This window comes from Peromyscus maniculatus, chromosome X (assembly GCF_049852395.1).
Source record: "Peromyscus maniculatus bairdii isolate BWxNUB_F1_BW_parent chromosome X, HU_Pman_BW_mat_3.1, whole genome shotgun sequence".
In the NCBI taxonomy this organism is placed as follows: domain Eukaryota; kingdom Metazoa; phylum Chordata; class Mammalia; order Rodentia; family Cricetidae; genus Peromyscus; species Peromyscus maniculatus.
The window spans coordinates 5,182,965-5,197,650 of NC_134875.1; the positions used below are offsets into that span (position 1 = coordinate 5,182,965).

Consider the following 14,686-nt stretch of genomic DNA (forward strand, 5'->3'; position numbering starts at 1 on the left):
TAGAAAAAGATAATGGTTGCAAAGCATTGTGAATGTAGTCTAGAACACTGTATTGAACACTTTAAAGTGGTTAATTCTGTGTTAAGTGGATTTGACTTCATTTTAAAAGAAAGATGTAACTATACAAAATAATCTCCATCAGGAATATACAATATGGAGGTCCTTGGTATTTTGTTTATGGAAATTTAGGTCTGGTGCAAAGGAAAAAGGCTGTTTATATGTGTAAATATGTTACCAAATGCTAGGTACATGTATGTGAGATAGCAAAACAGTTAAACATAAACCAGATCAACATACCAGTGCAAATCTGTGCCCAAAGCTTATCCACTCCTTTTCTATGAGAGCCTCAAATCCTTTAATGGTCCGGTAGTAACTGTCCAACATCAGCATGGCCAGAGATGTTAGCTGGGATGTTCGGTCCCACCCATCACTGCAGTGGATCACCACAGATGTTTTTCCAGATTCTATTTTATCAGCAATTCTTACTGCCCCAGCAAGCAGCACCTTCAGAAAAGAAGGTAAAATAGACAAGGCTTCATTAAGTGTTAACCTCTGTATAAAATCATTCTGTGATAAAGTTTGGATGTTCCAGCCTATAAACAATATAAGAATGCCATCTAGGGCTGAGGCTTTACTTCAGTGAGTCCCTAGGCTCCAGCAGTAGTACCCCAAACAAAACAAAACACAAAACAAATAAACAACAACCAAAACCTACAAAATTAACTAAGAATCACTAGGAAGTGTTAGCATCATATTTTTTTTAAACTATGTAAAACAATCAAAGTAAATGGTGTCCTTTATTGAAGGGTCATAGGGTTCTGTTAAAAACTTGACTTACTAGGTATGGCGCATACTTGTAATCCCAGCATTTGGGAGGCAAATTCAGACTAGTCTCAGTTATGTAGTGAGTTTAAAACCATCCCAGGCTACACAGAAAGACTCTGCTATTATAAAAATAAACTTTGGGCTGGAAAGATGGCACAGCAGTTAAGAGTACATACTGGCTGGGCAGTGGTGGCTCTCGCCTTCAATCCCAGCACTCAGGAGGCAGAGGCAGGTGGATCTCTGTGAGTTCGAGGCCAGCCTGGTCTACAGAGTGAGATCCAGGACAGGCACCAAAACTACATAGAGAAACCCTGTCTCAAAAAAACAAAATAATAAAAAAACTATATCCTACAGTTAGAACACCACCCAACTTCTTCGCCGGGCAGTCGTGGCACATGCCTTTAATCCCAGCACTTGGGAGACAGAAGCAGGCAGATCTTTGTGAGTTCGAGGCCAGCCTGGTCTACAGAGTGAGATCCAGGAAAGGCGCAAAGCTACACAGAGAAACCCTGTCTCGAAAAACCAAAAAAAAAAAAAAAAAAAAAAAGAGTGCATACTGGTGCATACTGTTCTTGCAGTGTTTGTTTGGTTCCTGGAACTTAAGTCAGGCAGCTCACAAACATCTGCATCTGTAAATCCACCTTCAGGGAATCCAATATAGTCTTCTGGCCTCTGCAGGCACAGATGCTCACATGTACACATACCAACCCCCATATATATAATTAATTAAAAAGAAGACCAAATCTTTTTTTTTTTTTTTGGTTTTTCGAGACAGGGTTTCTCTGTGTAGCTTTGTGCCTTTCCTGGAACTCGCTTTGGAGACCAGGCTGGCCTCGAATTTACAAAGATCTGCCTGCCTCTGCCTCCCGAGTGCTGGGATTAAAGGCGTGTGCCACCACCACCTGGCTGGACCAAATGTTAAAATAAAAAAAAAAGGAAGGTGGTAGAGTCAGGAGGATCAGAAGATCAAGAGAACTTCAGCTAAACAGTAAATCTGGAGGCTAGATTGGGCTACCAGAGACTCTGTCTCAAAGTTAATTATTTTTAATTGATAATTAAAACACTGTTTATTTTTGTCATAAAATCCCTCCACAAAGACCATAGTCCAACTGTTTCCAAGAGGAATGCTCAAAAGCTCTCATATATAGCCAAGATGCATTAATCTGTGGTATGGAAAAACTACTTTGAAATAGAAATATTTATGACAGATGTTAGATGTCTAAATTGGAAAGTAGATAAAAGATTGAACTAATTTACCCTTATATATTCCAGCCAATGTGTCCCATCCACATTGGATAGCCACCGTGAGTCATCAATGGAAGGGTACACAATCTCCTTTAATTTACGCAGTGACTCCCTCATCACATGAATATTGTGGATCTCCAAAAACACAAGTTCTGCATTAGGGTAAGCACTTTCACTTTCATATCCTCCACCCTTTGCCTATAAAAAAGCAAAAGATATGCATCACTTCTTCTGAAATTAACTTTTCTACTGCTTCTACTGTAACCAGACATAGACCACTAAAGAAGCAATAAACTCCTACTCCTATAACCTTGTATGGTTGCCCTACAACTGTCAGAACACAACAGGGTACCATGGACTGGCAGCACAAAACAGAAATGCGTCTTCTCAATGCAGTGCACCATCACCACCACCAAATCTAAGTTCTCAAGGCCAGAAGGCTGAAATACAGGTGCCACAGGGTCAGCCTCCCTTGGAAGCCTCCAGAAGAATGTGATACTTACTTTTCTCATTGCTGTAACAAAGTATCTGGCAAAAGTACTTAAGGAAGGAAAGTGGCTCACAGTCTGAGAGGACATAGTCCATTACAGCAGAGAAAAAATAGTGATAGATGTGAGAGGTAGCTGGTCACATTGATGGTCACTTTCTCCATTTTATTCAGCCCGGGACCCCAGCCTAAGGGTTGGGGTTGTCCACATTCAGGGTGATTCTTCCCTTCTTAGTTGACCCTTCCTGGTATCACTCTCAAAGTCATACCCAGTGTGTCTATACAATTCTAAATCCCAGCGATTGAAGATCAAGACCAACAACCACAGAGCATACTTACTATTCATTGGCTCTCCTGTTTCCTAGTAACCCTAGGCATTCTAGGTTTATACACTCATTGCCTTAATCTCTACTTCCATATTTGCATTTGATCTTCTCCCCTTTGTCTCTGCTTCTGTTGTCCTCATTAAAAAAATACCTGTTGGGCTTGCAAGATGGCTTATCAGAGAAGGCACTTGTCACCAAGCCTGGCAACCTTAGTTTTATTGATACCTAGGACCCATATGGTAAAAAGAAAGAACCAAATCCTGCAAAGTTGTCTTTTGGCCTGTACATATGAGCATGCACACAAATAAATATAATAAAAAAGCAAGTCTGTCATGCTGAATTAAGGCCCATCCTAATCTAATCTGTCTTTGGTTTAACTTGATTACATTTATAAGGAATCATTCAAAATATACTTTCATAAGTACTAGGAGTCAGGACTTCAATGCATCCTTTTTATTGAGGATACAATTTAAGCCTTAATAATCCTCCTTTACCCATTATGGTTTTTAAGTCAGTACCAACTGGCTCTTACTGAAGGTTCCTTCTGCTACCAAGAAAATGTCATACTACCATAAAATTTCTGCATAATAAAACAGTTTGGAGTTCTGAAACCACAAAATTTATCTTAACAATTTAATAAGAGAAAATAAATGTAACAAAAAAGATAAGGATTACCTGTTAATGAGCTTATATAAAAACATGGTTTGTAGCTAGCTTACATTTTATAGAGGTCAGTATTCAAAACACATTTAGATGAGAGTGCAGAGAAACTGGTGGGAATGTAAAACCTTCAACTGCTGTGGAAGACAATTTGATAGTTCATCGAAAGTTACACAAAGAATTCCCATATCGTCCAGTCACTATGAACATTTGTATGCAAGTTTTATTTAAATACCTGTTCTGAGTTCTTTGGCTTATATACCCATGAATATAAGAGTGGTATCACAATATCCAATATTTATAAGCAATTTAAATGTCCATAAACAGATAGGTAGGCAAATAGATTATAGTCTCTCTATATAATGGAATATTATTCATCCATAAAAATGAATGGAGTACAGATGCTACAAAATGGATTAATGTTTAAAATGAGTGAAAGAAGACAGACACAAAGGAGTACTTAAATGTATGAATTCATTTTAATGAAGTGTCCAGTTCAGGAGAATCTCTAAAGATAAAATCATATTAATTGATACCAGAGGCTGGGAAAAGGGAAAGGGGACTGGCAGCAAATGGGTACAGAGAGTTTCTATTTGGGGTGATGGATTCAGACAGTAGTGCTATTTTTATAGTACTGTGAATATATTGGAAGTCATTGAAGTGTAAACTAAGGAGTTTTGTGTTACTTGAATTTTATCTTGATAAAAAGGTAAACATATATGTAATGTAAACACAGGCTTTTAATTTAGTCTGCAACCAACTATCCAGTGTATACAAATGTCCCGCCCTAGCTTAGTACTGGGACAATAGTGAGTAAGTGGAGACTCTGGTCTTTTAGGCTTTCCAAGTATGGCAGGGTGTGGGAGCCAAGCTCCCACTTTTCCTGGAGGTACTCTTGAGGAGAGAAGGATTAGAAACATCAGATAGAAGGGTAGAGGGGAGAGAATCAGAAACACAGGATAACCTCAGGAGGGCCTGGATCATTATCCACTTGCCCCTCCTGTCTCTTCTAAAAGGCTATTTATAGGAATGCCAAGGGGTGGAACAAAAGAGCTCCCCCTAGCACAGTCAAGTGCAGACCCTTCCAATCACCTGGTAACCACACACGTGGTCAAGCAATTCTCTAATGCAGCCCTGGTGAGTAAAGCAAGCTCAGATATTAGTAGGAAACCTTTGTGGGCCTCCACAACTACCCCTTCTTGATATAATAAAAGGGCTCCCCAGGCCCCTCAGATAGACTGTGCCTGTCTTAGGTCATCTTTCTTGAATAATCTTCCTTACCTGTCATGAAGATACACTTTCCATCAAGCATACTCTTCGAGCATACTCTGGCTTAGGTTGGAAGCTATCAAGAAGAAAGTTGCCCATCTTTGACTACCAGCCTCTGGCAGGAGTGGGTACAGAGCTTAACTCAGCTCCGACTCAGGTGCCTACAAAGAGCTTGCAAATAGATAGTGATCTTCACAGCCACCACACCTCCCAGTAAAGGAGTAGAGGATAATAAAAATGGAATGTCCATATTGGAATGGGTCTAAGGTGACTACAGCAGTCTTAGCTGCACCAAGGCTTTTCTAAATCAAAACCCTCTCCTAACAGATGTTCAATAAAATTTTCAAGAGACTATTTTGATTCCTAGGAGAAGTCATTTCAAAACACTCCGAAGTATCCACTAAAGTAAACAAAGCCCCCTTGCTAATTATAAAAAACACTTTTAGCTGTTTAAGTAGTTGATATATACATGTGTTCCTTCCACATCAGTAGAATTTCTACACAAATTAACTCAGTTGTGGGAGGCCTACCCCTTTCTAAACAGGAACAGATGAGGAGTGGAAACTTTTAGGAAGAAGACAAAAAAGCTCCCCTAATTATGTCATCTTTGCTTAAGTTTTCCAGGGGCCATTGAGACCATAAAATTATATCTTGGGCTACCATAAAAAGTGTTCAGAGTAATAAAAACTTCAAGATGCTTCTAATGTGATTGATTTGGTTTATCCTTTATAAATCAATGTTATCTAATTTGTCTGGACTAGACAGATATTGATGGAGTAATAAAAACAATTCTAATATGAACTTACATTCAATATTTACACTTTTTACATACCTATATTCAAAAAGAAAACTATAGGACTATTTTACAAACTTTGGCACATATCTAAAAAAGATCTCTTAACATCACTATACATATTTACAACTAACATGAATATCACTTTATAATTTTTACAAACATATTCAAAAGGAAATTCTATAGACCTATTTTACAAACTTTAGCAAATATTTAGAAGAGATTTCTTAAAAGAACTATTTATATTATTTTCTAACAAGATAAAGAGAGTTTTCAAATCATGAGTAATTAATTACTGTACTGAGCTGTTATAAAGTTCTTAGAAAAAACTTCCTGTGCAGCCATTAGGCCTCTGGAGGAATGTCACTGGAGCTGACATTCCTCTGTTCTACACTCTTCACCAAAGTCAAATAGCCAGCAAGCTTCTGAGGGTACGATTTCCCCCTTCTTAATTTTTTGAAGATGCACCTTAAGATTGCTATGAGCTCTTTTAACGATGCCAATGTTTCTCTATGGACTACATTTCCCAAGCTGCCTTTCTCTATATTGTCACTACATTCCCCAGGTTGGCTTTCTGGGTCTGGGAGAAAACTCAGCTGCAGCCAATGGTGGCCATTACTCTCTCGTTTCATTCACATGGCCAAAATCAAGTTTCTGCTCTTTTATCATGGGAGGTTTTTGAGTCAATATTAAGCTTTTCACCTGGCACTGTCCCTGGAATGGGTTGTGCTTGTCCACATGCATTTAGACACATGCTTGTTGCCAGAAGTGAAAACTTCATGGTGCTTCACTAGGTCAGTGAAAAGGATTGAGAGCTTTTTCAGAGAGATTTTTTTCCCTGATCTTCTACTTGGCCCTGCTTGTCCCTTCCCCTAAGATGCAGAGTCCCTGATACCTCAGCCATGGCTAAAACCCTCTGTTTTCTGTTCTGGGGGTAGGGGCTTATGTCCCCTGCAACCAACGATCCAGTGTATACAAATGTCCTGCCCTAGCTTATACTGGGACAATAATGAGTAAGTGGAGGCTCTGGTCTTTTAGGCTCTCCAAGTCTGGTGGGGTGGGCAGAGGAAATCAGGATCAAGGGCAGCACAGGGCTGAGGGTCCTCTGTTCTAGGACAGACAGTTCAGGAGGTGGCAGGTACCTGGACAGCCAAAAGGAAAGAGGCACAAATCAGAGAGTACAGAAAATAACACCTAAGAACAATAAGGCACAGAGCTTGGTAGGACATGGCTTCCCAAAATGAAGGTAGGTTCTGCACAGAGCATTCCAGGACAACAGTAAGAATGATGAATGATGAAGTCAGAGAGCATGGAGGGAGTGGGTGGCATGAGTGAAGAGGGCTATCCAGTAGAGGGATGGGGTTATACTGGGAAGGGCCTAAGAGGGTGAGACACTCTGCAGGTTGATTAAACACAGAGATGCAATCATCTAATTGAAGGAAGTAGGGCCTACATGGACATGTGATTTGAGAGGAAGGACACAGTGGTGATTTGGAACAGTGGGAGTGTGTAGGGCAAGTGATACCTATGATTCTCTGCTAGGCTACCTGAGATATGGTAGCATCATTTATTGAGAGTTTATAGGAGAAGGAACATATTCTATGGGGAAGCTTGTTTGCTTTTGAGTACAGCAAGGGCCAAATGACTCTGTGACAAAACTCAGCTGGAGACATTTATAGGCCATGGGATACAACTGGAACTCAGAAGAAGTATGAACTGTGAACATAAATGTGGAATATTTATCATATGGATGGGTGACAAGGGAAGACAGAAACATGCTGTATTGTGTTCCAAGAAAATGTGTAATGTAAAGACAGAAGAATAGGCCAGAAGTATGAAGAAGATCAGTATTTAAGGAAAACAATGAAGAGTGGGGAGAGGGGGGAGAGAAGGAGAGCAGGAGGGAGAGAACATAGAAGAGAAGAGAGGAGATAATATAATAGGCTGAAAAGTGTCTCCCATTGAAGACACAATAAATCCCTGCCAACTGTGAATGCAACCTTATTTGAAAAACAAAACAGGTCTTTGAAAATGTGATTAAAGACCATAAACTGGAGGGATAATCCTGGATTACCTCAAGTGGACCCTGAAGGTCATTACAATATCCTTAGAAGAAAGAGGAAGAAGAGACAAAAAAGCACACACTGCTGTGGGATGGTCTGTATGTTAAATTGCTCTGATTGATCAATAAATAAAACATTGATTGGCCAGTGGCCAGGCAGGAAGTATAGGCGGGACTAACAGAGAGGAGAATTGAGGGAACAGGAAGGCAGAGGGAGTCACTGCCAGCCGCTGACATGACAAGCCGCATGTGAAGATGTCAGTAAGCCACAAGCCACATGGCAAGGTATAGATTTATGGAAATGGATTAATTTAAGCTATAAGAACAGTTAACAAGAAGCCTGCCATGGCCATATAGTTTGTATGCAATATAAGTCTCTGTGTTTACTTGGTTGGGTCTGAGCAGCTGTGGGACTGGCAGGTGACAGAGATTTGTCCTGACTGTGAGCAAGGCAGGAAAACTCTAGCTACACACACACAGTAGGAGGAAGCCAAATGAAGATGAGGTAGATTGCAGTGTGTAGCTACAAGCTCAGGAGTACTGCCTTGGCTATGAGACACTACAGGAGGTAAGAAATAGACTCTCTCTTGGACCCTTTAGAAGGACAACAACTTTATGAGATTTTGGACTTGTGATATTTTCCATGACAGCCTCATACCCATTATTCTCCCATCTTAGCAATCAGCTCCATAACTTAACCTCCAAGTCAGAATTCTGGGTGGTATCCTTGACCACAGAAGTGGCCAACTCAGTAGTAGAGATGTCAAACATGGGGATTTGGTCTAACCTCAGGAGGGTTCAGAGCTGGAAACACTGCCATGTGCAACTCAGCATAAAATCATTGTTTAAAGTCCTGACTCAGAGTAGATGACCTTGGCAGATTATTATAGAATAAAAAAGGAAACCCCAAACCAAGTTTAAGAAACTTTACCATTGGAAATTGGGAAAAGGAAGAGGAACCAATAAATTAGAGCAAGAAGACCAGGCTATATATTGAGAAGAACATGGAGGTTGGGGTGAGAGAGGTTTATGAAACCTTGAAAGTCAAGAGAATGGAGTGGTCCATCTAAGGTCATTAATGATGACAGCAAACTTGAATGCTTCCTCAGTGACAGCCACTATAGAGGTAGGAGGTTGACTTTTTGGCAGCTGTAGTTAATTAAGGATGGAATACACATTAGGGAAAGACAAGGAACAAGCTGACAAGTGAAAGTTGGACACACAAACACACAGGTCAGGTGATAATGGTGCTAGCCATCATCCTTCTTGCCAGTCTTATAAAAACCATGTCCTACTGCATTGTTGGACAGATATTCACACTGTATGGAATGTTCTGCCCAACTTTCTGACTGTATAAAGCCAGCTCAAGTGCCATCTACTCTGTAAAGCCCTAAGCCTAAGTCTATGTAAGTACTAGTTATTTCACCTTCCCCTCCCAAGCAAACAAAGTTTCTCCTCCTATTTATAGCACCTCAAACTGTCTGCCTTTGTTATTTCTGCCAGCACATTGTGCCTACTGGGTGCTCATTAGCTGTGTTAACCAAGTGTCACATTACAAGTATGAATGAGATGGTAATAGACTGGCAGTTTTCCAATAATTGAAATTTTACTTGAGGAGAGGTAAAGTCCTCTGACTACTGAAGGTATGTCTTCAATTACAGACTATTGGAAAACTGTTCATGGGGAAGAGAAATGACTCAAATCAAAGCCTTGCCCTATGTGGATAACAAGTACTAAGAGCTTGATCTTCAAGTTTTTATGCATATAAAGGACTCATCCCCTTTTAACTCATGGAGATCAAACAGGAGCCACAAGTAGATGTGTTTGTATCATGTCACATGTCACATATTTAGTAGTGCTTTATGTGACTTATGGAAATTTTATATATTTGTAGTTTCATATAGCTGAGTCTATTCTAAATATATATTTATATGTAAAATAATATATAAAATATATGAAAAGATATGAATTGGTTAAATAATCAGTAACTTATTAGAGGGATTTCCAAGGGGCATGTGGTTCTTTCACTAAAATACATACTCATTTATGCAGTTCTCTTTCTGAGGCTTTGATTGAGTTATCAGACAAAACGGTAGAGAAGCAATGAAAGCAACAAGATACCAGCCAATGTAGGATGCTGAACATAGTCCACAGAGTATTGAAGCGGGGGATAGCCACAGATTACATCAAAAGAATCAAAGTTCACATAATAAGGAATTCAATGGCCTGTTCCAAAACTATGAAGACATATAGAAAGTATGTAAAAAAAAAATCCATTTTTCTACAAGGCTACTGAACATGTACCTTGTTGGTATCAGCAACGCTGTTCTGTCGAGCATCAAAGATGATAAGTTTATGTGACTGTGCATTAGCATCCATTATTGTCTGCAGGTATTTTTCATCTTCTTTGCAGCGTTTATCATTGGGACCCACCAGTGGTTGGCTGCAACGTGTAATTGTTGCCTGACTTTCTGGGTGAATCCATGACAACACCTAATATTTTTAAAACAACAAATAAAAAATATCTGCTGATAGATATCATTCATAAAACAACATATGGTCTGATTAATTGGTAAGAAAAGTAGTATGTCTCCTAAAGAATTTCCTCACAGCTCTGAGTAGGTAAGCTAGTCATAGCACTGTAGTGGCCATGACAATGTGTTGGTTATACTAAAAGAAATTTGACTTGACACTCTCTAAAAAAAAATCCCTTTCTGCCTTTGAAATTCTATTATTTTAAGTAAAATAAAAGTGAGACCAAACTATTACTAAACTCTAATCCCATTTCTATTTGGTTAGCTAGTTTCCTATGTTTTTCTAATATAAAAAAACATCCTCTGTATCTCTACAATAACATAAATAGCCCACTGTGGTCTTATATTAAAAAAAAAACAAACAAACCTATAACTCTACCACCAGATCTCCCATTTTTCTTCAGTGGTCAAGTGACACGAAATTATTCTTATGTAAACTCAGAGCAAAAATCTCCACTTTCTTCTTGGCATGCAGCCACAGCAATGCACACAGCAGGAAGAAAGGATGTATTTTCTCCAGAGTGAATGGTGGGATCAATGAGGTAAACTGTAGTGTAACATCATGTTCATTCTTGGTATTCCTCTATTATTTTTGGCTATATGAGGAGGGCAAAATTTAAGGTACCTTTGCATTTAGAGATAGGACATATACAAGAGTGAGACAGCAAATGAGTGTTTTTCTTAAGAATCAAAGATACAGTCCGATTTATTAGCTAATTTTCTACTTTCCATTTTGTTATTAGATACAGTGCAGTGTCTGTTTCTATCTAAATAGCAATGCCTATTACTTACAGGGACTCTGCCTTTCGCTCGAAAGGCTGCCACTTTTGAAAGGTCATCATCTTTTACACTAGTTGGCACAACAATGATGGCAGGGTAGGTATCGCAGAACTCAAAATTACTGTTTATTTTGGATATTTTCCAACTCTCATTTGGCAATCCCTGTAGAGTGTTAGAGAAGGAAGAATGGAAAACACTCATCTCTATTTTACAAACAAACAAAGAAGGTATGAATCACATCTGTTCCTTATTTTAAATGAAAATTCATTTATAACTGGTTTATTGTTACTTAAATAATAATGCTTCACATAAAATATAATGGAAATTTGGATCCTAATTCATCAATTGTTTATGAGATCTGTAAAAAAAATCTAGAAGCAAATGGATTGATAATAGAGTGCTTGCCTAGTATGTACATAATTCTGGGAAGGAGAGCGGGGAAGGAAAAATGAAAGAAGGCAGGTAAGATGAAGACAGGAAGGTAGAAAAGACATGCATGAAAACAGCAGCAAGACAGGCAGGCAAGCAAGAAAAAAGAAAGGAGGAAGAGGGAGGAAGGAAGAAGGAAGGAAAGGTGGGTTCTCAAAAATCTGAGTTGCAAACCCTTGTCTACACATCCTACTAATCCCTCTGGAAAATGATAGCTAAAGAGCAATGGAGTCAAAGATATGGCACAGAAGAGGGCACCCAGAGAACTGAGAAGCAACATGCTAGAAAAGCTAGGCCTATGTTACAGTTTGTTGTACAGCTTCTACTCCCCTACTACATATCTAACCCAACTTTTTGTACAGAAAAAGACATTTAAGCTATCATATTCCATATGACAAGTGACATACTCTACCTGTCTCTTATATTCAGATACTGGATCATAAACTTTCCAGCCATTAACTGGAAACTTTTCTTTATAGTTGAATGCAAATAGCACCTGTACATAAAACCCATAAAATACATGTCAGCATTTGTGTTAGAACTCCTGTTTTAATCTGCAAATTTTAAAGTAGCAAATTAGAAGCTTTTCTTAATTATTACATAGAAAAGAAAGAATCCAAATATTTGAATTTAGTTGCAACACAAAGAAATAAAGGTGTAAAGGAATGTGTAAATATGGAATTATTGGATACACACAGATGAATTCAGTAAGGTTTACTTTGTTGTACTTGCCTGCCCATTAGAAAGAGGAAAAGCATGCTTGTTCAGGTTTTCAAATATTCCAAGTTTTCGTTGTTCTTCCTGCTTATATGCAAGTCTCAGGTTCCTCATATCCTAGTAAACAATGAACACCTGTTAGCCAGATACCCTGTCATAAATACATAAAAGATTCTTATTTATCCATCATTTTGTACCCTATAGTTCTCCAAGTAACAGAAGACAAGTTTACAAAAATACAAAGAGATTTGAAAAATTAAGGAAACCGGAATAAAGAGGATGTGCGTGTGTGTGTGTGTGGGGGGTGTCAACAGAATAAATAATTAAGAATAATGCTGAAATGTAGCTCTTCATAGTTCATGGCTTCTGACAAGGGATGAGGTGGGGAGGACTCAGTTTTCTTTAAGGGGAAGTTTGACCATGCTCCAATGAGTATATGATCAACACAAACTGGACTTCATGAGATTTTTTTGGTGGAGGAGGGACAAGGATTGGAGGGTGGACCTGGGAGGAATGGTAAGTGGGTATGATATGGGTGCATTGTACAAAATTCACAAATAATCAGTAAAAATACTATGTCAGGGATAAAAAAGAAATACAAAAATACAAAAAAGAAGAAGAAGAGTATTTACACACAAAAGATGTGCCATTACACTCTGTGTACTTACTGGCCAAAAATATGCCATGGAATTTATTGTTCAGGTTAATTTGCTGAGAGAACAAACTACATAATTTACTTCATCCATGAAAAACAAACTTTGCAGATTCTTCCCCCTATGTACTCACTGAAAAGTAGTCTGTTCCATGTGGAGACTATAGTTTTCAGCAATGTCCTTGTAGCAATATAATGCTGTTTCTAAAGATCACTTTCCTAAAATGCCGTTCCTTGTCCCAGTGCCCTCCTTGATGGCCAAATGCCCAACCACAAGTTAGCAGGACTAGTGAATACATCAAGCCTAGCTCTTAATGGTGTGATTTCTTCCCATGACAGTGTTTTAAGTGTCACCTCCCAACCTTTTAAATCTATGCTCCTGTCAACTAGACACACAAAAAAATCATTCTTGTTTACCATCAAAAGAAATTTGAAAATATAATGACAAGCAAAGAACAGCATCTTGGGAAGTAAAGTTATTGTGGTATTGTGTTATAACAGCAAGAGAATGGCAATAATCCAAATATCTATCAGTAGAGGCTGTAGCTGAATAATGTATAGAACAGCTAAAGATCTGCTGAAAAGAAGCTTCAGCTCTATATGCACCAGTCAAAAGAAATTCCAAGCTACACAGTCACAGGAAAAGAAAGGTGCAGAGCCATGTATACACTATCATTGTCCTCTTTTATTTTATTTTTAGACAAGGTCTCACTATACAACCTAGGCTGGCCTAGAGCTTGCTATGTAGACCAGGCCAGCCATGAACTCACAGAAATCTGTCTGCCTCTGCCTCCTGAGTGCTGGTACTAAAGGTATGTGCCACTATGTGGCTCATTGCTTCTTTCAAAGAAATGTCTCCATGCACAAGGTATCTATGCAGTTATATTAGGCATTGGTAACTGTCTGCAGAGAGTAGTAGAGTGGAAGAGAGACTTGACGTTTTACTATATATGGCTTTTGTACTTTTGAATTAGGAATCATCTTTTAAAAATAAAACACAGGCTAGAGACATGACCCAGTAGTTAAGAGTGCTGGCTGTTCTTCCAGATATACCCAAGTTTAATTCTTAGCACCCACATGACAGCTCACAACCTTCTGTAACTTCATTTGCAAAGGATCTGATCTGACACCCTCTTCTGGCCTCCAGGGGCACCAGGCATATATTCATAAAGTCAAAACACCTACACATATAAAAAATAATAAAATAAGCCATGTGTGGTGATACATGCCTTTAATCCAAAGCAATTAGGAGGCTGAGGCAGGCAGAACTCTATGAGTTTGAGGTCAGCCTCTGTCTACATAGTGAGCACCAGGCCTTCCAAGGCTACACAGTAAAAACTAACTGTGAAAACAAACAAAAACTAACAACAATAACAACAACAAAAAAAAGGAGATCCCATACCTTGTGAGGTTCTCAGGCATGCGTTGGGAGCCTGTTCTTTGTAATTCTAGGCTATGAAGCATTTAAATCAGCTGTCAGCAAATACCCATGCCAGCCAAAAAATACCTTAGTAAAACAGCCACAGGAAACGTGCCAAAGTAGCATCGTTTTCTGACATGCTTGCTTCTCAAGTCATATTGGCTGTGTACACACCCTGGTAACTAACTTGCTGTTTAGAAAAGCTAAGAGGGAAGAAAAAAATCATTCTAAGTTCTGCAAGAACAGATACAACGAGTGTGGCATGTAGCGTAGTGGTAGAGCATGTGCTTAGAATGTGAGAAGACCTGGGCTCTGCCTACGCAGGAAAGAAGTCAAAAAGGGAGGGATTGGGGTTTGTTGACTCTGGTGCATGTGAGGAAATAGGCATGTAACAAATATGAGCATCAATCCCAAGTTTAGAAGAGGTTTTGACAATTCTGCAGACAGGATAGTTTTTTTTTTTTTTTTTTTTTTTTGGTTTTTCGAG

The 14,686-nt window shown here is 38.9% G+C and overlaps 1 protein-coding gene across 9 annotated transcripts in view; it reads right to left on the reverse strand.

Moving 5' to 3' along the window:
• Positions 1-14,686, reverse strand: part of Mtmr1 (myotubularin related protein 1) — a 93,643-nt gene that overhangs the window by 43,211 nt on the left and 35,746 nt on the right. For 8 of the 9 annotated variants that reach the window (XM_006973925.4, XM_006973924.4, XM_006973923.4 and 5 more), the window contains 6 exons: positions 12,143-12,244; positions 11,823-11,906; positions 10,994-11,143; positions 9,972-10,160; positions 2,083-2,268; positions 298-504 (listed from right to left, as the gene is read on the reverse strand). In XM_006973925.4, coding sequence (XP_006973987.1) covers positions 298-504; positions 2,083-2,268; positions 9,972-10,160; positions 10,994-11,143; positions 11,823-11,906; positions 12,143-12,244 — 918 coding nt within the window. The remainder of the gene's footprint in view (positions 1-297; positions 505-2,082; positions 2,269-9,971; positions 10,161-10,993; positions 11,144-11,822; positions 11,907-12,142; positions 12,245-14,686) is intronic. The other variant, XM_076561618.1, reaches the window with a different exon arrangement.